Consider the following 23,400-nt stretch of genomic DNA (forward strand, 5'->3'; position numbering starts at 1 on the left):
TATAGGAAGTCAGGTGACGCGCTTCTTGGCTGCACGATCACATCTGTCCATTAGGGAATATTAACGTGATTTAAAAAAAATCTTGTACCCCCCCCCCCCCCCCCCCCCAAACAGCATTATATACGGACGAGAGCTAAAGGTGCTTAGTGGTACATAATGTAATTCTCGTACTTATATTTATCTAACTTTTCCTCAAATGTCAGTAGAAAACTCCAGCTTCAGTGTCTACAAATGACCGTACTTTCCCCCTTGTAAACAACCTTGCTTTTATTGATTCATCATTTTCGATTTTTGAGTAAATATCAACAGCAACATTTTTAAATGTAAGCCAAAAGTGTTTAAGCGTACGTGGTTTATTGATTAACAGAATTTGGGGACAAACCGTAAACTGGATATGGGATTAACAGCACTTTTAATCGGATTTATTACTGACAGCGACAGTATTTCCTGTCCTGGAAGTGGGCGGGGCGTCCCCATACGCCTCTTCACTACAACTTCGCTCGGTGGCTAAAACACTGCAGCCATCTTGCACGGCGTTTCGAGAGTGATTAAACTAGGAAATTAGGCGTGTTCGCTTGTTGTAAACCTCGTTATCGCTTCACCGAGTGCTGGGCGGGACAATTCTGAAGTCGAACGGCCTTCGTGTTGACAGATACAGGCCGGCGACGGGGAAATATTTGAAGGAAAATATTTCGTGGCTACTGCGATGTTGTTCCGTCTCGTGCATCCCCAGGAATGACGGCTGAAGCCATTGGTACCGCCTTTTACAATGAGTTCCAGCCAATCACAGCCCGCCGAAATCCCTTCGCCGAGGTGCCCGGCCGTAGTGCGCATGCGCATGTCAGTCGGTAAGTGCCTTACTTCTCACAAGCTGGCAGCGCCGTGAAGATGGCGGTTGGGGCTTGGCTGCTGAATGGGTCTTTTTTAAATTCAAAGGTGAATAAAACGATAGTTTGTTGTTTTGTGCAACGTGTAGGGTCACAGCTGTCGTTACCGTGTCACAGCAACCAGTGGGGTAGTTGCGGGGGAGCCGGTAATTACATGGTTATAGTTCCGAAACAAGGGGTTGGTCGAGCTAATGTCCAGCCGGGACTTGGTCAACACGATTGCTGAAACAGGTAACTAACCTCACCGGTGTTGTTTCTCTCTTAGTCTCTCCAAATATACACGTCAAACAAGCGCCAGAGCTGACAGAGAAAAGTAGATGTGTCAGCGACCTGCCCCATCACATCCAAGACTGTTCGCGCTCTTCCGAAACAAGTTGAATTACGGGGGGTCTCATCGCGAAGAGCTCCCTATGGTCCAACTATGGATGCACCGACGATCAGCACGGACTCCAAAGCAGGAGGCGACCATGGCAAAACACCTGTTAGTAGCGGATTAACTGCTCTCACTGGCCACTCGGGGAAAATAGGCTCATACCCAGTGCAGACTTTTAGTGGGAGCCAAACTATGAACTCTCACAATTCAGGAAGTACTGCCGTCACCGAGGGGTCGACAAGTGAATCTGGGCAGAACCCGATGTCAAAAGGGCTGATTAGTGTGGTAACGCCACCAACATCGAACAGTGTAATTCAGACTCCTGTCATGACCTCACAGAATGTAGTTCAGCCGATGAGCCAGGCAGCCGGACCCACTGTGACACTTGCAAGGCCACCTATGCAATCGGGGAGGTCAGGCATGAACCTGAATGGGGACAATAATGTGACCCCCAGCACCTCCTGCCAGGCAGGGACTGCTGTACAAACCTCTGTTCTGAACAACAACCAGCCGACCAATTCTGTAACAGTGAGTACAGGGTTGCATGTCATCAAGGCAGAGCCGCCTCAAGCAATACAGACATCATCGCAGCTGGCTGTCATTCCCGGCACTCCTCGGAATCTGGGGACGGTGGCTGCCGGCCAAGGAGGAGTCCGAGCTTTGACACCTCAAGCATTGGCCCCGAGGCTTCCCCAGACCTCTCCAGGACAACCAAGTGTTCATAACATCCAAATCCCACCAGGTTGGTTGCATTATTTTTTTGTTGTTTAATCCTCATGTTTAATGGGTTTGAATTGACCTCTCGTGATTGCTAAATAGTCTTAAAGAAAGTGCTCATGGTTTGTAAGTTGAAGCTTTTGCTTATGTATTTACTCGGTTTAGGGATGGTGCTTGTACAGAGTGAGAGCGGACAGCTGCTCATGATTCCTCAGCAGGCTCTGGCCCAGGTGCAGGCTCAGGCTCAGGCTCAGGCTCAGGCACAGGGAGGGGGGGCACCTCGGACCGCTACGCCAACAAACGTGTCACCTGTCCAGGTGAGGTCCCTCCTGACAACAAGAGCATTGTCATCTCTGTTAATGTAATCAGTGAGACTACTAGTGCTCATTATAGACAGCTGATTCTAGTCTTTTTAAGCCTCTTTCACATATCTTTCTTCTAAGGAAGAAAAAGACTAACATAACGTATTTAATTACTATGTACATGTCATCAAAAGAATAGAACAAAAATGACCAGGATATGTTGGAAAACAGGATAAGTTGGACTATTTTGAGCGATTACTTTGTATAATCACACATATTTGAAGCCATAAGTCAATGCCTTGGATAAGAAGCCACTGCTTTGGGGTGTTGAGTTGTTTTTGAAGCTGTCTGATTTTAAGAGTCTACAATTCCACTGTAGTAATTCACAGATCCTAATGTAATTGTGTGGTTTTCACTTTTAACGACCAACCTTTTGTACCCTTTGACAATTTGTGGCTCTTCTCAGGCTCCCGGAGGCACCGTCATCAGCAAACCGGTTGCACCCAGCACCATCATCCATCAGGGCTGTCCAGCTCCGACATCACTCCCTGCGACTACCACCCTTCACAGACCGCCTGTCCTTCAGGTAGTGGAACCAGAAAACCCCTGTCAAGGCGCTTATAAATGTTTCGGACTTTATTATATTTTTACTATATGTTTTATTATTTGAACATTTCAACAAAACTAACTGCGATGTTGTGTCATGACAGAGCTCAATCGGGGCCTCAGGAACGATCACCAGGACCATCAACAAAACAGCTGGGACCACAGTTACCACAGTAACAATGAGCAAAGTAAGTCATGCTATTAAACTGGTGTAACTGTCGACAGAACAACCAGCACGCGCCAAAAACAACAGCAGAGAGTGCTGCAGACCTCTAAGTGGTTAAACATTTCATTTCTAATTTTTATGTTTTTTCAGGAGACAATAGAGAATGTAAAGAAATGCAAGAACTTTTTGTCTACGCTGATGAAGTTGGCATCTACAGGCAAGCAGTCACCAGAGACTGCAGCACTTGTGAGAGAGCTGGTCAAGGACCTGCTGGTGAGTAAGTGCTGAAAAGAACTGTTGCACTGTAACTTCAACACAGAGAAGGATCTTTTTGCACTAAAAAAAAAATCACTCATATTTTATTTGCCTGTGTTTTTTCTTAGGATGGTAAACTGGAAGCTGAGGAGTTCACGGGCAGATTATACAAAGAGCTCAACTCATCACCTCAACCTTACCTTGTGCCTTTCCTGATGGTAGGAAACATCTGCTTTGTTGTCAGCTCTCTCCACCAGAACGTAGCTAAAACTTTCTTGAGGTCAACATAAATTCAAATCCTCCACATCTGTTTTGGGGCATGGAACTGTTCTGGGATTGTATATTGTTGTTTCAGCCAGCTGTATGTTTCTCCTCTTTAGAGAAGCCTCCCCGCCTTAAGGCAGCTCACCCCAGACTCCACAGCCTTTATCCAGCAGAGTCAGCTCCCCCAGCCATCCTCAGCTCCGGTCACCTCTGCTTCACCCATTTCCAGCACGGTAGTCTTGGGCAGCCCCGCCCCCCGCCTCCCTGTTCCAGTCAACAGGCCCCAGTTCCAACCAGGAGTCACCAAACTAGGACAGACCACTTCACTGGTAGACAGATCTAAAAGAGACATTTAATAAACATAAACATTCGATGTCACTAATTACATCCATCGTGTGAAATATTCTGCGTGGCTTCCTTCCAGGTTCTCCAGCCTCAGCAGCAGAGAGCAGTGTTGCGTCCTCAGGTCCCCTTAGCAACCACCCCCATGGTGACTCTCAGGAACCCGGCCCCTGGTCACATGGTATTGGGACAGCAGCGGGTCCAACTTAAAGACCTGCAACCAGGTGAAGATGACACACTCACAGCATCACATGTGTCCTCGTGTGTGTGTGTGTGTGGGGGGTCGTATTTATTAGGACTGTGCTGTGTCCTACAGGCCCTGTAAGACCACTGGCTTCCAAACAGGTTTCTGCCACAGCTCTTACCCCAGCACAGAAGAATCAGCTAAAAGAGGCTGGCGGAACATTCAAGTGAGAACGACAAAGCCCAAATGGTTTGACTCTATTTCGATGATGTTATCGTCACCTTTACATGCTGCAATGATGTTTCAGAGATGATGATGACATCAACGACGTGGCTTCCATGGCTGGAGTTAACCTTTCAGAAGAAAGTGCTAACATCCTAGCAACCAATTCTGAACTTGTCGGCGTGGTGACACATTCCTGTAAAGACGAGGCCTTTCTTTCCACTTCACTGCTGCAGAGGAGAATCCTGGAGATCGGTGAGAATCTGAAAATCCATTTGCAACGGACCATCTGTCCGTCCGGCCATCGTCCCTGTCACGCTTAAACGCATCGCGCCGGTTCTCTTCCAGGCAGGAAGTACGGTGTGACTGACCTGGGAGCTGAAGTAGTAAAGTACGTTTCACATGCTACTCAACAGAGACTTCAGAATCTGCTGGAAAAGGTTTCTCTGGTGGCCCAGCAGAGGCACATCAGCTTCAAGGTTTGTTGGCAGCACCAATAAAGATGCAAATTCTTGTAAAATATTCATTTCAGGAACTATAACACAAATAATGATTATTGTTCCTCAGTGTAATTCAGATTTCTGCCCCGAGGCACTTTCCATTCACATGCAGATATTCGCTCGTCTCTCTTCCTGTAATCTTGGGCTATCGGCTGGATTAACAGTCTAACGCTGCTGGTTTGCAGGAGGATGACAACTACGAGCAGGGCAGCGATGTTCGGGCTCAGCTCAAGTTCTTTGAGCAACTGGACCAGTTAGAGAAACAGCGAAAGGAGGAGCAGGAGAGAGAGATCCTCCTCAAGGCAGCTAAGGTACAGCGTCCACAGATGATGCTTTAAGATGCTCAAGAAGGGTTTCTTTCACCTGTGGTCCATATTTCAGCTATAGCATAAGCAGCGATCACACACAGCCAACGGGTGGAGTCTTTGCTGAGTCAAAAACCAGCATTTGATTTAGATTTTGAGAGAATATCAGTTTGTGGAATGTTTCTGACTTCATTATTTCAGTCTGGCTTCTAGTCTGGTCTAACTTCAAAATCTTTGTTGGCCTTTGCAGTCTAGATCCCGGCAGGAGGACCCAGAACAGCTGCGTCTGAAACAGAAGGCAAAAGAGGTGAGCTGTGAGGACGGAGGGTTGTCTCGTTGATACCTGAGCTGCTTCGGCTTACACTGGCGTTGGTGTTGGGGTTTTTTTAGATGCAGCAGCAGGAGCTGGCTCAGCTGAGACAAAGGGAGGCCAACCTGACGGCCCTGGCTGCCATCGGCCCCAGGAAGAAGAGGAAGTTTCTGGACTCTCCATCCTCTTCCTCTGGTGCTGAGGTAGGACACAGTTCATTTAGGCCATCAAAGTCTATCAATAATAGCCCACAGATATTTTCAGGGTAACATCTGTTGTTGAGCAATGGTTTTAAAAACAAACACCCCCTCTGTCCTGCTCCCTCCTGCTGGTGTGTATCTTGCAGGGATCAGGGACGTGTCCCTCTCTCTCCAGCGGCGCTGGGACATCGGGCTCCAGGCCCACGAGGCAGCGCATCACACGCGTCAATCTCAGGGACCTGCTCTTCTGCCTGGAGAACGAGAGATTCACCAGCCGCTCCCATTTCCTCTACAAGAGCTTTCTCAAATAGGCTTCACGTTGGAGAAGTGAAGGGCGGCCCAGGTGAGTGGTGAGAGCAACTGGTCCCACTCCACAGCAGGTGAGACCAGACTGGAAAAACAAATGGAAACGAAGAAGAGGCACATTTTAGGACGTTTGAGATTTACAGCACGCGTGGTAGCCATTTTGGGTGGCCTCTCTACCTCTTTCCCTAGTTAATGCCCGTTTTCTTTCAAACCCCGATGGTGTTTATTTGACCTGTGCAGAAACTGCTGACCTGCTGGGTGTGGAACTACTTAATGTACAACTAATGCACTGTCCTGCAGCACCGTGTGGGTTTTAAATGTCTGTGTGTGCTTTCGATTTAAAGCAAAGAAATTAGATCACCAGCTGTTTTTGGAGTTTTTACTTTTCTCTTAACTGGATTAGACTGTATAACCTACTGAGTTGCCTTCCTAACTATGAATAAGCCATATAGCCACCCTGAAGTAATTAACCTGTCTCTGTCACTTCCTGTCTTTTTTTCTCACATATTTATTTACTGAACTGGAGCTTAAATTAATGATTTAGTTATTTATTTCAAATCATCATCTCAGTTGTTTTGTGTACATTTTAAATCAAGCCAAAATGACTTAAATTTCATCGGGTGTGTTTTTCAGTGTCTAAAAAGAAAGGTGCTCTTTTTTTTGTCGTCGTTTTTAAATCATTATACATGTTTTGATTTGTAGAGAATACAACCATCTCCCAAGCTGTAGACCCATGCCAAACCTAATCTACTGGAAACTATTTTTGTAGCGGCCCACATTTTTACTCTTTTAATAATGACTGACAGCGCCTCCACTCAACAAAATGGAGTTTCTTCCTGTATATTTGTAAATGGCACATCTGACATTTTGCAGTTTTGTAAAGAATAAAATATTACCAGTCATGGAAGAAATATAAACACATTTTCTCTATTGTAAAGTTGGAATAAAAATGATTTTATGTGAACTGCATTAGTTTGGTGCATTATTTTTCTACTCCCAAGGCGACCACTGGGGGGCAGTATTGCTTTAACTCAAATGGGAAGTGTCGAATGCCTTTTAATTCAATAATACTGTACCTGTCCAAGGTTATAATTAAATCGGTTAGTGGCTATAAAACCACATGCAGCACACCGTTTTTCCTTCTTTGGGTCTGTATGAACATTATTTCAGCACATAGTTCTGCGACCCTTGTCGCTGGCGACAGCTGCAACCTCCGCTGTTAACGTTCCAACCTATGACCAACTCAAAGCGATTTCAGATTGAGCCACCTGCTGGTACGGTGATCTTCGGTCATCTTTTGTGTGTGAGAGGAACGGCGAGTGCATATTTGCAGAGTTCAGAGGTGATGGGTTCCATGATGTCAGTACATCAGACGACCGCTAGGGGACAGTGGTTCGTTCGTGGTGGCTCTGCAGTGGACTTAAGCTCCCAGATTCTTGTTTGTGGTGAATAGTGCAAACCTTACTGGTCGGACTGTAATGATTGTCCACATCTATCTAATCCTCTCTATCCAAACAACTGAGTGGGAAACAACCAATCCAGAAAGAAAGATGTCATCTGGACAATATCGCAGCTGCTGTGCTGTGACAAAGAATGAGGCTTTGGCTGCGCTCAGTACCTGCCCAACCGTCTGCCTGTGCCGGTGATTCTGGTTCGACTTTGGCCTTTGTGCTTCGGCCCAATTCAATATTTTTCTTGGTAATCCTCCTTCCACTCCTCAACACCGCTGCTCTTTCAGACTTAAGTCCACATAAGCTCCCACTCGAGTGCCAGAGCTACAACTGTGATGCTGTGGTTGCCATGGCGACATCTGAGTCGCTGCACCTGAGGCTTTTAGGTAAACACCCTGAGCCTGCCACAGGCAAGAAGAGAAAGCTAACATCTTCCCCTTTTTATTTCTTTATTTATTCATTTTCGGTGAGATATATTAAACTTCTTAATTTGCTCTGCTTTCTCCTATTACCTTGGGGGGAGGATATGAAAAACGGTTTCAAAAAACCTCATTTATGTGCGTTGCATTGAACTTAGTCATCGATGCTGTTGTCTGAATCTACGAATTACATTTTTATGAGAAAAAGAATCTTTAGTAAATCAAGACTCTGATGAAAAGAAAGGTTAAAGTTACATTTTCTTAGGGTGGATATATTCCAAACCAAATAATTTAATGTATTCACAATGCAACTGCCTATTCACGCTGTAAGAAAAATTCAAAGTAAAAAAAGTCAATTACATTTATCCTTTTCAGTGCCTCCGTGTATTTTGACAATTAAGCGGCTTATGAATAAAACTCTCTCCGAGAAGGTTGGATAAACCGATGTGACAAACTCTGATCCTGTCTCTGCACTTCATAGGACAAATGAAAGACTCTGACCCGGGGCCACATCAGGCTCACGACAGATTATTCCAAAACTTCCTCGGAGCTTGTAAATGCAAACTCAGACGGGGTCGGCTCGGGTGCTCTGCTGAGAGGGGCTGGACCTGTGAGGTATTGATGCAGGGGTTAACAGCCTCTTTGGCCTCTTTAATGGAGCTGAATCACGCAGGCAGTGGATGTCCAGGCGGGGCGGGAAGGACGCTGAGGGTCCTGGCAGACGAAACATGGAGGGAGGCGTGACGCGTGCTGGAAGGCAGGAGCTCACACAGAGATACTAAATGGTTTGTTGCAGCACGGGTTCCGAATGAATGGCAATCCCGCTGTGATCCCTGAATATGTTTATTATCCTCCTTAACCAATGTCAAATCAGTCGGGAGCAGACATCAGGCAGCACAAAAATCAAACACGAGGAGGCCCCGGAAGACACGCATCAAGCTGTGAACTTGAACTTGGAATTGTTTCAGGCAAATATCTTAAAATAACACTCATTTGTGTCGTAATAAAGAAAAAAAAACGTGACTAAAAACACAAGAGCTTAAATTCCTGGAACTCAAAGGGAAAAATGATGTCCTGATGCGCCGACCTCGCCTTGAGGTGCCATTAAACCCAAATGTCACCGTATGCAAATGAAGCTCTTAAATCTAAAGAGGATTTCATGTGCACAAGTCAAACGTATATAATGTGTTTAATCAGCTTACAGTGGGTGCGTGGCCAGACAAGTCCTGCCGGAATATCATCAACACACTCTTAGTGTAATTCTGTTACAGCAGGTTTATTTATAATAACAGCAGAGCGGCACATCCGTTATTTTTAATGCAGCGGTGGCCCATCATCCTGGAGTGATGCTGACAGAAGGAAATGGAGGAGTGGATGAGAGTGGAAGCCTGATTGTAGCCTTAAGGACACCAGAGTGAGTTGGCTGTGCAGGAGCCGTCTCTTACCGCTCAGACGTGCGGCCCCGGAAAGGCAGTTAACCTGTGGCCAAGGTGAAGGATGGCAGCCAGTTGATTGGAACCGCCGCGCCTCCCCGGGGATGAATCTGAAATATCCGAATGCACTCTAGCATGTAATCACCCAGAGAAGTCGGCCTGCAAGTTGCAGCCGGAGCCGGGCCGAGGAAGTCCACGTGCACCATCAGCGTCAGAGAGGAGAGAGTCGGTGAGTTCAGGCTGTGTTACTGTCAAAAATGAGACAAAAATCGGTTTGGATTTAAGCTTCCTGTTAATAATCCAGGTCAAAGAGGTGCTGGAGCCCTTGTTGGTCTTTAAACCTACTCACCACAAATGTTTACAAAAATGATACTGCACAAGAATCACACATCTGGTGCCCTCTGACCTCTCCTGGTGTATTCCCGCCTCCGAGTGGCTGCCTGGATGGATTCCAGCACCTCCAGTGGCCAAAACCGGAAGTACACAATGGTGGTGCAGGACAACGTGTCACCTTGAGGGTCCCTCACACCTTTGACACAAAGATCAGCTCAAGTAATTAATCAGCGGTTTAATGAAAGCATAAAAAGACAACAAGTGACAGGAAACAGGATCTGTGGCCCTGACCGACAAAAAACATCAGCGTCTTCACCGGACCAGCCATCCGTGGCCGGAACATCTGCCGGTTCAGTAGTAGATATTCTACCAGCGTCCCGCTTCTTCCAATCCTTTGATGCTTCAGATAGCGGGAGGCTCAGAGACGTTCCGTCATTGACGGCACCTTCCACGGACACCAACAGTTGATCACCCAGCAGCCGTCAGAACATCACCAACATCCGGAGGCACTTTTCCCACATTGGACCGTTCCCAGCACCGGGCCCGGGAGACTCCATTTCACAGGAAAATGAAAACTGCCAGGCTGGGACGCGTTTGAAGAGGAGAACTTTATTTACAACACACAAACCCTGGCTGGGAGCCAGCAGCAGAGCTCTCAGTCTGCAGACTCCATTTATCAAAGGCCTGAGTGGAGTTTGTCTTCTGCTTTTCACTCCGCCGATCTGCTGCCGGGGCCCCGAGCCATTACAGATAAACCAATCAAACACGCCGCTCTCAAGTTAATCTTTTTAACTGCCGGCTGCCCGGGGTGACCTTTTGTATACGTGCCTCTCTGGCTTTGGTGATTCAACGATGAAACCAGACACGTGGGGGCCCTGGCCGTTACAGTAAAGGTTAATGTAGCTTTATTAGCGGATGTTCTCGTTAGCCTGCTGAGGGTGAAGCATCGTTACACTCCAGGATGCTGCACATTCATGCAGGCCGGTTCACCGCTTCATTTCGGTTTGGACAACAAGTGATTGAGGAGCGCTCAGTTCCTCCACCTCACATTTAACCTTTCCTCCAAACCCATTTTCTAACCACCCCCCCCACCTCCTAATCACCTCTTCCTACCTGCATGTTCCCCCTAATCTTCATTCCTCCCTCTGCCGCTGCCCCTCTCGCTCTCTCTGGGCGTCTCATTAAAGGAGCTCCATCTAATGAGATTACGCCGTTGGGATTAATAGCGTGGCTAATTGATAGACACACAGCCGGGAGAGGATTAAGACCCTCTAAGTCCCTAGTGGGTTTTTTTTTTCTTTTTTAGCCGAGTAATTGAAATCACGGGAATGGACGGAAATATACTTGGTGACCTCGGGCCCTGCCCTTCTTCTGTTGCTGGACTGGACATGTTTCTGTATCCACACCACAGGGGTCAAAGGTCGAATTCACGAATGCAAAAGGCGTAAAAAACAAAAAAAAAATCATTAAAACTCACATTCAAAAACAGTACATTTAAAAGGACTTTCCACAGCACATCTGTGATACATTTGCTGGTGCAAAGAGACGCAGTCTTTTGTGTTACTTCATTCATCATCCTTATCCCGGTCAATCCGTGTGGGCGAGAGGGACAGAGGCCGCCACTCTCTGACCCAGCGTCTTCAATAACACAGTACTTTAAAACGTCAGACACATCGATACGGCCGCTCTGAGCCCACATGAGGCGCCATAATGCTGTCATAAATCAGGATTTTAAAGTTGACAGAGGCCCATTTTATTTTAAAGCTCCGGGTGACAATGACCACTATAGAACAGGTGAGGATGTGGCACACAGAGGGGAACACATTCAATAAAGATGGCACAGTTTTTAAACCTTCTCCAAAGCACACACCTATGAATAAAACCCACGTTAGGACGCTGAACCGGGCTGAGAAGCAGCCCCGGATCGAGCCAGTGGCCACCAGGACAGACGAGTGTCAGAGAGAACAGGTGAAAGGCTTCAGTTTCGCATAGAAATGATCCATAATACGGCATTGTTTTTTTTTTTTTTTTTAGAAAATACAAGATTGAGGAGGAGCAAATCATGTTTAAGCAGGCATCATTAAAAAAATGGAATTTTGCTCCTAAAGATGTCCAAACAAGAAAAAGAACTGTTATCTTGAGGGATGGGAGAAAGAGCAGCAACCTTTATGTCATCAATACTTCAAAAATAGGTGTCTTACAGTAGTTTTATTTTTTCAGTGACTTTGTATATACAGAGTATATCCATATACTGTAATTTCTGCTGACTATTTTCACATTCTCACCACGTAGTAACAAGTGCTTTGAGTAAAACATTAAAAAAAAATCATCATGCACCTTTTAATAGTTTTGTTGGCCTATAAAAACAGGAATGTTCAAGGCGACAAAAAAAAGAATAAATTAATGAAATTGAAAAAAGGACAGGTCAAGTGCCTTTGACCCCCAGTCCCACTTCCTTCGTCCGTCTGATTGGCAGGATCGTGCCTACGTAAGCTTTACATGGTGGAGACAGCGACACGCGACCACAGAGGGCGGGCAAGCATGTCAACACAAAGACTCCTAAAGTCAGTCCACGGAGGAAAGGCAGGCATTCTCCAGGAAATAGAAAACCCCCACGTGTATAAAAACGGTCCTAAATAGTCAGTGTGTTGACAGGTGAAGGTTGGGGAGAAGAGGCGGGGCTTCCCCCACAATGACTCTGATTGGCTTCGTCTTGGTCGTGATGTCCGATCTGCCCCACCCGACTCTTAGATTGTGTCCTTCCCTACTGTGATTGGCTGCTGGGGTTGTTTCGTCCGTACCATAGTAAGTGGTGTGTGTGTGTGTGTGTGTGTGTGGTGTGTGTGTGTGTGGGTGGGGGGTGGTGGGCAGAGCACAGCTGAGGGGCAGGGTCTGGCGAGAGAGACGTGCCTCCACGAATGGCAACCGATCCTGAGATAGCAGGAGTCTGATACAAAAACACACCACGAAAGGCACTTTTATAAAATGACAGTGCTTCTTCTAAGGAAATTCAAGTTGACAGAGTGAAACAGAGAGTCAGAGATCAGCGTCTCCCACCCACCCCCCCTCCCCCCCAAAAAAACATTCTCCTCGTTATGAGACTAAAGCAAGAGATGGTCCTGATTTACCGATCGATTAAAGCACAAATGCACTGCGTGCGCCTCTCGAGGCCGCCTTGATTCGCTCCCAGAGAGCTCCGGATCCAGCACGGTGAGAGAACAACCAAATGAAGGAAAAGGGAAATAAAAGTTCACACTACAAACTCGCCACTTAAAAATATAAAGCCAGAATACAGTTGCATTGCAGTGGATATTTGCAGGCTTGGTCACTGTGAGCAAATGTTAGGAGTCTGCGTCTCATACGTCCAACATGGAACCTGCCTCGTGTCCATCCGACCCCACCAAACCCCCCCAATCGGTGGTTTTTGATACCGTCCATGCTGCCCCCAAACCTCTTTCACAGCCCTCCGTCCTCCCCCTCCCTATCTCCGCTCTCAGTCATCGTCCCCTCCACCGTACAGGTCGGCCAGCTTCTTGAAGCGGGGGCCCCAGTCGTTGAGGTAGTCGTAGTCCTGGTCGCCCGAGCTGATGGAGTTGAGCGAGCTGACGGAGCCGGCTGTCGAGCCGCTGCCCTCGTAGTCGAACACCAGCAGGGAGTCGTAGGGAGGGGCCGTGGGGTCGTTATCCGCTGCTCTCAGACCCTGAAGGACGGAAGGTTGGACCCGGAATAAGCCACCATTTTGACAGGAGCGTAATAAAAAAGCACAAACTTCCACAGGAGAAAGAATTTCTTCCAATTCCAATTCTGTTGGTGGAAAATTTGCACCTTATAAAATATGTTTTTCACCCAAAAATAATGGTATAAACATTCCATCCTGATCATGACAGGTGATCAGACATTCTTCTAATCTGGTATTAATCTGCCCAGCAACAAACAACTGTCTTTTCCATAAGTAAATCCCAAATGTGCTCCATGCACTGCGACTCATCAGTCCTTAAAGCTCACATCTCTGATAAGACCGACACACTTACGTCATTGATGAAGTCTCCTATATCTCCAGGGTGGGGCAGACTGGATCTGACGGGGTACTGGGACTCGCCGATCGCGGGTCTTTCGTCCACTCTGCGCACTCCAGCCGGCTTATTGATGATGTGATCCAAAGACTCAGGCTGCTGCAGCTGACTCAGGTCGTAGTCCTGGACGGAGACCCCCAGAGAAACATCTCAGTGACCACTGGGTCAGAAAGTCCACAAATCAAGCTAATCTGGCAAAGCTGCCACACCGCGAGGGAGGTGGGGGGGGGGTCACTCAGACCTCTGAGTGGTCATATAGTTCACTTTTACAAATCCTCACACTCTCGGCTGATATTTCTCTCCTCTCCTTTAATCTCTCAGGTTTTACACAAACCAAAAAGCCTAAAATGTAATCAGCACCGATAGACGTATGAAGAAATGTGACTTCTTTATGTCTTATTTGTTGTACTTGAGAGGATTTGGGACTCCTTGCTGTCTTCCACCTTGGCCCTACCTGGTCCTCCTCTCCGCCTCCCTCCTCATCGTACTTCAGGATGTTGTCCCTAACGTCGTCCTCGGGGTCGATCAGCAGCGGCTTGGCCTGCCGCTCCTTCTCCCGCCGCTTCATCCACACCACGAACAGCAGGACCATGCCTGTGCACACACAACCGAGGTCAACGTAGCAGAAGCATTAACTGTCACCGCGTCCATCAGTTGGACAGTCGTCCTCCCTGCGTGCGATGCACAGGACGCCCCGACATGGACATTCATTCTCTTCTGTGACCTTAACTGAGTTAAATATTGAGTCCCCGGTACTCACTGAGCAGTATGATGATGCTGATGAGGATCGCGATTATGGCGCCGGTGCCGAGGCCGGCGGCCGCCACGGCTCCGGTGGCGCTGCAGTCCCCGTTGTCGTCGCAGGGACAAACCTTGACTCTGATGGTGGAGCGGTTGGACAGAGGAGGGTTTCCGGAATCAGACACGATGACGGGGATCTCGTACACGCTTGCCTCCAGGTAGGAGATCCTAAGTTTCAGCTGCGCGTAGTCGCCTACGCGCGCACGGAAACACATGAAGGGTTGGGAAAAAGGAATTAATACGCCACAGTAGTGCGACTATTACTGTCTTCAGGGTATTATGGGTCAGCAATGAAAGTTGAGCCGAAACAAAGTGCATAAAACTCATCCTGACATGAAGGTGCACATCTGGGAAAGTTAAGAAAAGAAGCCCCAAACCCTAAAAGCGCTAATAAATCCATCACTCAGTCAAGCTAGGACAGGAGGCTCAGTGGAAAAGAAGCCAGTTATGTGATCAGATGTGTCCCAGAGACAACTGCTGCCGTACATCCATCTGGGTGGATTAGGTACCAGGTCGGCTGCTCGGGGGACAGAGAGATGAATGGACCTCATTTGTCACGAGCGATAGATCGTGTGTCAACACTGGAAGGCGCCGGCTCCTCTCACTGTGAGCTTCATGAGACGTTTTGTTAAACTTGGACATCTCTCACAGCTCGCGGCCATCGCGGACGCGCTGATTGATGTTGTCATTTGTTCCGTTGAGGGTTTTCGCGTCCCATCTGTTAGTTCGACGCTTTAATTCAGCTGGAGTTTTTCGGAACGCTGATGGATTACCGCTAAGTACCTGTTTGGTGTTACTCATCAGAAAGAGCGCTCCGATATTTGCGGCGTTCTTTTTACCGTTAAGTCTCGAAATGGTCCAGTTGCGTCGGACGCTGGCGGGGAAAGACGGCAGCTCGAAGACGAACGGCCCGACGTTGGGGTCGGCGTCCGCATCTGCCGCGGTGATGTTGATCCTGGAGTTGGGACGGGCGCGGTCGCACACCTGAGCCTCACGGGGGATCAGCACCGGCGCGTTGTCGTTGACGTCGATCAGGTAGATCTGGAGCGTTCCTGTTCCGCTCGCTGGAGGCGACCCTGGAGGAGAAAGATGGGAGACCAGGATCAGAGCCGGAGACGGCGTGATGGTGGCGACCAAAGGCGGGGGGGGAGGGGGGTGTAGGGGATGGAATGAGTTGAGATGGAGCAACAAAAGTGAGTAGACGGCAACACAATCCTCGTGCTGTCCCGGGAGACCCCTCGAAAAAAGCAAGAAAAGGACGCAAATGGAGGAAAAATTTAATTTTGACAAATCCCGATTTAACGCAGAGACGCAAAACAACGGAGGAGAAAACGGAGAGTCGCACGTTTTAGAGCCTTTGTGCTCCGAACGGGTTGCCTTCTGAAAAAGGCTGAACGGGGAAACACTCACATGAAGATTAGTGTTGTCTGTGCTCTGCAAAGCCCCCTGGGAAACGACTCAAAGGCTAAATTCTCACTATATCCGGCAACATAATCTCATCATAACTTATTCAGGCTTTCTCACAACTGTCGGACCAAAACAAAGGCGAGTGAGTGAGGGGATACACAGATTTGATGCTCTGCGACGCCTCTTGATTAAAAGGAGAGCGGGAAAATCTGTCGCGTCACAATCTTCGTGCACTTTTGACCCCAGCAGTGCTGCTGTCTCACTCCTGGAGCAGATCTCGCTCTATCTATATCTCTGCATTACCATTTCTTCATGAGATGTTAAACCAACAACATATTCGACGTAAATGTGTTTCTTTTGGTCCAATATCGAAGCTTGTTCGGGCTTTAGAGGATGATGCTACAAGTCACGCTATTGTAGTTAGCTTTTTAGCTAGTCGTGTTTATTCAGAACGTCGTTCTGCAAAATTTGGGAGTTGCATCCCTAGTTGAGAAAGGACTGAAGGCTACGTCACGCAACGGCAGTCAACCCTCCGCCACGCGAGTTGTGATAATATCGTGGGTTTCTTCTACAAACGAATACGCGCGCTGCTCTGCTGAACAGGCCGCAGCGATTTATCGTAGCCTTGATACTTGGCTGACAACCCCCCGGCACACAGCCTGTCAACACACTGAGCCAAGTCCCTCATGCAGTACCGAACAGATAGACCTCACTACAGTAACCCCCCCCCGTGTCTGATAATAAGTCTGCGCGTCAGCTACAGTATCTGAAAGCCTGTTTCCCAGATCCCAGGGCCCATCGGCCATCTTGTCAGTCATGATTGACTGCGTCCTGCGCTGCCTCTTGTGCCTTGCTCGAGAAGAATTTCAATCAAAAGTGGAATTTATCCCCTTGTTGACGCCAGGCTTTATGATCAATAGTCAGTCAAGACTCTGGGCTTAGTTTTGTGTGCTTCGGGGCAACTGTTTCCTCATTTCCCACCAGAGTAGGAGACACCTGAATGCCTCCTACCAAGACAGTAAGTGTCTCTATTTGCAGTGTTTTGGGCTTTGGCTCTGTGCACGGCTGCAGCAGCTGAGAGCTTGCATGAAGACCTTGGGTCACTGATCTCCTCTTCAGAAGAAGGTCGGGGTATTTATACACAGCATAGTTTATGCACAATACACCATCGATACACAATTCATCCACTTACTGGGTTATCTGGTGAGAAGGTCGTTGCAGAAAAAAAGGTCAGATATGTGATCTTTCAACAGCTCGCAAGAGATTTTCATGAATACGACAAAAAAATCTATTTGTGAAGTCATATTGATTTGTGTTAGCTTCCCTTCCCTTCACTTTTTGTTTTATTTTATTTTTTAAATCGGAGTTTGGCAGAAATGAGACAACCTGCCTGGCAAATTGTCCCGTATTACCCCAACACGTGCTGAAAATATGCTTCTGAACAGTAAAACAAGGAACGGGAGGCTTGACAAAAGCATTTGGGCTCCTTTGTTTTAATTAGGGCTGCCTCGTTTGGGGAGTTTGATCTGAATTCCTGACTCTCTCTCTCTCAACAGTCTAATATATTCTTCTGTTTCTGTGCAGCTACTGTAAACCACAAGAAGCAGAGGTTCTCTGTATTTTTCCCAAAGCCCCAGAGTCTGCAAAGATAAACGCTGTTGCGTCGGAATAAGCTACACACAGTAAGGACAAAAGGCGTCTGAAGAGCTGCCCGACTTCGGCTGCTGGAACTCCCTGCCAACGTGTGATATCAAACACTGCCATTAGCTGGAGCTCCATGAGCTCAAAGATGGAAAAATGAGGCGAGAGGAGGGAAACGCTGCATCAACTCCGCCGTTCCTGCACATATAGGAGCGATTGAAACAGGAACTGCTCATCAGGTGTTGCTCTAACACGGCTCAGCACGGACTGTATCAGCCTGACTTACCAGACTTACCATTGTCGAAAGCTAGGAACGTGGCCTCGTACACGTTGTTTTTGACGAAGATGGACTCTCGATCCAGCAGGGCCATGGTGGTGATCTGACCGTTGGTTCTGTTGATCTTGAGCCAGTTAGCTGGGTCTGACAGCTTGGAGTATCTGCAGGGAGAGGGATGAATCGAATAATGAAGAAGAAAATCCACGATAATTCCCAATAAGCAAATCCTTCAAAATGTCGGATTATAAATATCGCATTAGTGTCGGAAGCGCATATGTTCGGTAACTTGTGAAACCAAGATGTGCTGTTTACACCACAACCCACGCAGCGGCTATTAATGTAAAAAGTGACAGCTGCACAATGAAGTCCATAATGATTCCTATTTATCGTGTTGAGAGGTCAACGGTTTGTCTGTCACCATGGTGACAGAGGTTTGAGGCCCACTACAAGGGATTCTACCAGAGATTCTCCGTCATTAATCGAAATCAGGATTTCAACAGTCTGGGCAACAATTCGATCAAGCTAGCTAAGGCTAAACTGAGTTAATTCGGCATCAGTTGTTTTACATGTAGCTGTAATGGTTAACATCGTATTAGCTAATGGACGTTACAGCTTCTACAGTGGAAACGGCTGTTTCCCATCTCAGCTGCTTTCATCCTGACTTCTTTTTGGAATTCCATTTCCTGTAACAACAGGAAAATTAGCATGTAAAAGTCATCAACCTCACATTGATTTCCCTGAAAAACCTCTTCCCTCCCCTCCCCTCTAATGTTTCCCACCGTGGCTCACTGTTTGTGAGCGCTCGTCTCGGCCCTGGAGCATTAATGCGCACGCTTTAGCGATGCTTCGCGTGAGGTCACGCTCAGAGAATACACCAGCGGCAGCCGCGAGACCGTCTGAGCAGCATCCCAGCATCTGCTGGCTCCTGCGGAGACAGCTCTGACGTCCCATCAATGGGGGGGAAAAAGGGGAGCGGCGAGGTTCGGAGGATTGGCGGTTCGCACGGCGTGCCTTTTTAGGAGACAAAACCCGAGACGTGAGCACAGCCCCGACTCTGCAGTGTATGTACGAGTACATCTCCCATGTCTGCCATCGCTAACAATTTCGGTAACATTTGCACTGTGCCCCTCGGTGAGAAGAGGCCATCTCACTGACATTAAGAAAAATCAATCTCCCTCGTCGGCGCGGCGGAACACGGCGGAACACGGCGGCCACGTGGGAGTTTGTATCACAAAGGGTCGATGACAGCGGCCACTGAGGGTCCCTGTTAGGAAGGAGGGAGGAGGAGATCAATGAGGAGGAAGAGGAGAAGGCCGGCGCGAGCCGAGGAGGGGAGACAGTTGATGTCCAACTCATTATTGGATGACCTCATCACGCCCAGTCACCTAGCAACGGGGGGGGGGGGGGGGGGGTGACCGGAGACTGGGACGTAGGTGAGGACGTCAGACCAGAATGTCACAGAAGACACACAAACTCTGAGATCGAAAATGTTCCCGTTTCTAAAAAGGAAACAGACAAGCGGAGCTTGACAGCATTGGAAAACACGGTTAACGACTCAATCTGTGCTACATTTTCAGTAAAGTTTGGGTTGTTTTTAAAGCTTTTTGTTGTTCCTGTGCAGTGTCGTGTGTCACACTGAGGAAAGTGGCGTCTAAATCAGCATCGGTTTGATTTGATTACATTGGCAAAACGAAGAAATCTGACAGGCAACCACATCCCAGCCGTTGTCGTCGCCACCGCGACGTGACGAACGTTGACACATTCCTGTCGGCTTCTCTCTGCTCCATGTTGTTGTTTTTTTTTTTAAATTTTTCCCGAGCATGTCCTCGACGCGTCATTTGTCTCGTCTGGTGTCCAACAACTGCTGCGTGATTGGTCAGGAATGTGGAGCGGATGCGGTTACTACGGAGACATCTTTTCCCTGAGTGAAAAAACTGACGGCGACGGTTTTGAGAAATTACGAAAACACGCACAACACAACACAAAAGGCCCGTAGAGACACACATGGGAAACAAATGTGGATGAGGATAGAAGGGAAGTTGTGTACCGAGGAGAATCTCTGGCTCATTTGGACACCAAAATGGTTTGAGGACAACAAACAGTCAAAAGTTCTAGTAGCGCTGAGCTTTGCTGGGTTAACTGGGGGGGTCCGAGCCGATGCCTGAGGTGTACCTGACTATCTGGTGGATGAAGTGGTCGGGGTCCTGAGCAGCGAACACAGTCAGAGTGGTCCCCGCCGGCACGCCCTCCTCAAAGCGGATCACTTTGGGGTTGACGGGGAAGACGGGCGGCTCGTTCACGTCCTGGACGGATATGGTGACACCTGCGGTGGACTGGAGCGAGGACTGGATGCCGCTGGCCAGGTGGGCCTGGTTGGAGACCACCACCGTCAGCATGAAGGCGCGGTTCATCTCAAAGTCGACTGGCTGGAGGAAACCCGGTGGGGCAGAAACAGGTCAATGAGGAGGGGGGAGGGTTGGCGACCACAGAGGCCTCGTCCAGTCGATCTCTCACCTTGACCACTGTCAGCATGCCCTCGTTGGTGATGGGGTTGGTGCGGATGGTGAAGTGTCCGGTGGGATCTCCGCTGACGATGCGGTAGACGGCGTTCCAGTTGGGACTGTGGGGCTGGTCCCTGTCCACCACTGTCAGGTTCGTGACCACCACGTTGACCTTGTTCTCCGGGACCTCCCCTGAAAACTGTAGAGCGGGAGAGGGAAGAGCAGACGGTGGTGAAAATGTGGGGAGGACATATGACGTCCTCGCCCTGGCGCCGCCGTCGTCCACTTAGCATTCCCCATAATCTCCCGAATGAAAACAAAGACGCGGAGCGCCGTTACGCCGGAAATGAATGGCAAAGAGAGGCAAGCTGAGAAATATTTCTTCAGAGGTGGCAGCAACAGAAACACGACATCTTCCAACCCCCCCTCCCTCCAGCACCAGCTCATATAAAACTCATTATTTGAATTAACGGATGCGTTCAGTTAGGTGTTTACACATTTAACGGAGGTTCGGAGCACAAACCACACCCAGGCCGTGAGATTAGCGCTGTAATTAAAGCGATACTGGAATAATCTGTGGCTAATGGTCTCCGTATCACTGCAGTCTGAACGGAAGAGAGAGTTTAAAGCCCCCCCAGTGGTGCCGCTCTGCTCCCGACGGTCGTGCTGGGACGAGATCTCCAATACGCAGCTGAACCATGTCTGGCTTTCCTCCGCTGGAGCATTGACTTGTTTATGTGGCGCATCCGCCAGCTGCTGTTCACATCAATAACTTTATCCTCCCTATCCTTCTCTCCTCGCCTCCTCTCGTAAGCTCAGAACAAATTAAATAAGCCCCCCCCCCCCCGTATTTTCTGCGTGGGCTTCTCCGTTTCATTTCCGCCCCGAGCTGTTGCGCCAAACTTCGCTTGGCCGAAGCCGTCAGTGGGGAAACAGGACACGCTCCCTCGAAGGCAGACAAATGCCTGCGACTGTTGGGGAGGCCGTTTCCAAAATGGCCCCTCTCTCTAGAGGCAATGTGGAGCTGCTGATAAGCCACCAGAGACACAGTTTCAGAAGGATTTGCTTGGTACAAAGGAGAGGAAATGAGCAGGGGAGGCAACATTTGAACGTATTATGTGGCAGCACAATGGGACTCCTTCAGTACAGCACAAAAATGCATATAATAATTAAAAAAGATAGAATTCCGGTCCATATGTGTCATGGCTCTCTTTGGCCTGTCTGGAGTTTAATACAAAATTTAGCCAAACTCGGGACAAAAGATGTGGATTTCAGGACTCGCTACTGTTGAGCTCGAAGCTATTTCAATCAACTGTTGAAAACCGATACAATTTGGTCCCGTGTGACTTCAGCTTTGGGCCGAATACGTTAAAAAATAGCCTGTTTATTTAGTTTTGTTTGTTAGAGCTGGAAAAAAAATCCTCAATCATTCTGAAGTATGTCGGTTAAAAGGTTGAAGGTTAAAAGTCTAGAATGTGAAACTACCGGTCACATGCCTCATTTTAGGCATGTTGAAATCATTGCCCCCCCACCCCCCACCCCGGCCTAATCAGTACATTCAGATAGAACATAGCAACGGCACAAACAACCTCTGAGATGTTCCACAGGGATGGGGGGCACATTCAGTGTTAGCATCCGTGTCTGTTCTCTGCCCCCCTCCCACAGAAAGAAGGAAGGAGAAAAATCTGCTTATTCCGGTGGCGTGCAGTAACAACTCAGCCTCTCCGAGTCAAGTAGTCGCACGTGGGGGGGCGTGAAACATTCAGAGAAAAAGAGCAAATGACAGAAATGATCTCAAAGTCACACCTCAAATTATGGGAATTACACTTTTACAAGCGCAGGCAAATGTGCACTGAACTAGCGAAAAGGGTTGAAAGGGAGCTAATGAGACCCTGAAGAGACAACAGACATTTTCTTCCTCCGTGCACGTCCTTGTGCACGTTTCCGGAGATGAACATATGTTTCGGAATGCCTCTGTGCTTCTTCGGGGCGACTGGGAGGACTCTGGCCCCGGAGCCGCTCCCTGATGAGCGCTGACAGATCCAGTCCTGCTAACAGAGGACAGGACGACCCCCACTTGTTCTCCGGGTTCTGCCCCTGACGGCTGGGGGGGCTCTTATCAGGCCGTGCGGCTGGAACTGCCTGGCGCGCGGCGCTGCCGTCCCGGCCGGGGAGAGTGGGTTCTGGGCACGTGCGGCAGTGGTGCGGAACCTCTGGGCTCCGTGGCAGACGGCCTCTGTCTCTCATGGGAATCCCAAAAACCCAAACATCTACCTCAAGCTGCGACTGTAGAAGATGAGAAGACTAAAAGTCCATTATGATCAGCCGTCGTTGCCATGGTAACAGCCTCATTTAACCAGCACAAACACGCAACTTTCTCCGTTTATACTGCCACAACGAGGGGTGGCAGCTGCTGCCGTCAGGTGTGGAGGTATTTGGAACCGCAGCCAAACGCCTCAGGAGGAACCAGCTGACAAGCGTGGGGTGGGGGGGGTGGGGGCTCCAGTACTCTTCATCTTCTGTCTACTCTGGATTCTATGAGCGCTTTGCTAGCGCTATTGTTGCAGGATTGTTGTAATTTTGAAACTGAGGTGATAAATGGAATGAACAGAGTGATGTTTATAAGAGGCTCTTCATCAAATGAGCCGCAAAAAGGAGTGAATCATAATTATCGAGGTTAATACGAGGGGGGACACCGGCTGTGTAAACTATGTTAATGTCCAAGGAAATAATTGTCTTCTTTGACGTGATATTTTCTGGCAGAAAACAAAGGGAGGCAGTCAGTGATTGATTCCGCTCACCGTTCTGACGGTCAGTTCTGGAGGATTGTCGTTGATGTCGTTGATGCTAATGAGGGCGGTGGCTGTGTTGGACAAACCGAAGTTGAGGTTGCCCTCCATGTCCGTGGCCTGGACGATGATCGTGTACTGGGACACTTTCTGGAACCAGAATGACATCATGGATTAGAAAAATGTACACACAATAACACTTGGTACAGAAATCACACACTATTAACAACATGCTATTTTCCTCTCGCGCTAAATGCTACGCTAGCATTAGAACGCGGCGCTCCCGGGGCTCCGCCGCTGTCCGTGGTGCTGAAAGTTCAACCCGTCCCCAGACCC

General features: G+C 48.4%; 2 protein-coding genes across 7 annotated transcripts in view; one reads left to right on the forward strand and one right to left on the reverse strand.

Moving 5' to 3' along the window:
* The first annotated feature begins 153 nt into the window (after positions 1–153).
* Positions 154–6,903, forward strand: taf4a (TAF4A RNA polymerase II, TATA box binding protein (TBP)-associated factor). 4 transcript variants are annotated; one of them, XM_057029835.1, is made up of 16 exons: positions 165–936; positions 1,153–2,002; positions 2,143–2,294; positions 2,746–2,865; positions 2,990–3,073; positions 3,202–3,324; positions 3,435–3,524; positions 3,687–3,899; positions 3,995–4,136; positions 4,229–4,322; positions 4,404–4,573; positions 4,667–4,797; positions 5,004–5,129; positions 5,374–5,430; positions 5,514–5,636; positions 5,780–6,903. In XM_057029835.1, exons 2-16 carry the CDS (start codon positions 1,309–1,311, stop codon positions 5,942–5,944), a joined length of 2,484 nt encoding a protein of 827 aa, XP_056885815.1. In that variant the 5' UTR covers positions 165–936; positions 1,153–1,308; the 3' UTR covers positions 5,945–6,903. The 4 variants fall into 4 exon arrangements, with proteins under 4 accessions (XP_056885818.1, XP_056885815.1, XP_056885817.1 ...); XM_057029837.1 differs by having other exon boundaries at positions 165–848; XM_057029834.1 differs by having other exon boundaries at positions 165–2,002.
* A 3,261-nt stretch (positions 6,904–10,164) lies between these two features.
* cdh4 (cadherin 4, type 1, R-cadherin (retinal)) overlaps positions 10,165–23,400 on the reverse strand; it is a 129,237-nt gene continuing 116,001 nt past the window's right edge. For 2 of the 3 annotated variants that reach the window (XM_057031407.1, XM_057031405.1), the window contains 9 exons: positions 23,077–23,214; positions 20,289–20,474; positions 19,947–20,200; positions 17,784–17,935; positions 15,289–15,525; positions 14,409–14,642; positions 14,103–14,242; positions 13,607–13,771; positions 10,165–13,275 (listed from right to left, as the gene is read on the reverse strand). In XM_057031407.1, the coding sequence (XP_056887387.1) occupies positions 13,069–13,275; positions 13,607–13,771; positions 14,103–14,242; positions 14,409–14,642; positions 15,289–15,525; positions 17,784–17,935; positions 19,947–20,200; positions 20,289–20,474; positions 23,077–23,214 (1,713 nt within the window). In that variant the 3' untranslated portion in view covers positions 10,165–13,068. The remainder of the gene's footprint in view (positions 13,276–13,606; positions 13,772–14,102; positions 14,243–14,408; positions 14,643–15,288; positions 15,526–17,783; positions 17,936–19,946; positions 20,201–20,288; positions 20,475–23,076; positions 23,215–23,400) is intronic. The other variant, XM_057031406.1, reaches the window with a different exon arrangement.

The sequence above is a fragment of the Takifugu flavidus genome, chromosome 4 (genome assembly GCF_003711565.1).
Source record: "Takifugu flavidus isolate HTHZ2018 chromosome 4, ASM371156v2, whole genome shotgun sequence".
NCBI lineage: Eukaryota > Metazoa > Chordata > Actinopteri > Tetraodontiformes > Tetraodontidae > Takifugu > Takifugu flavidus.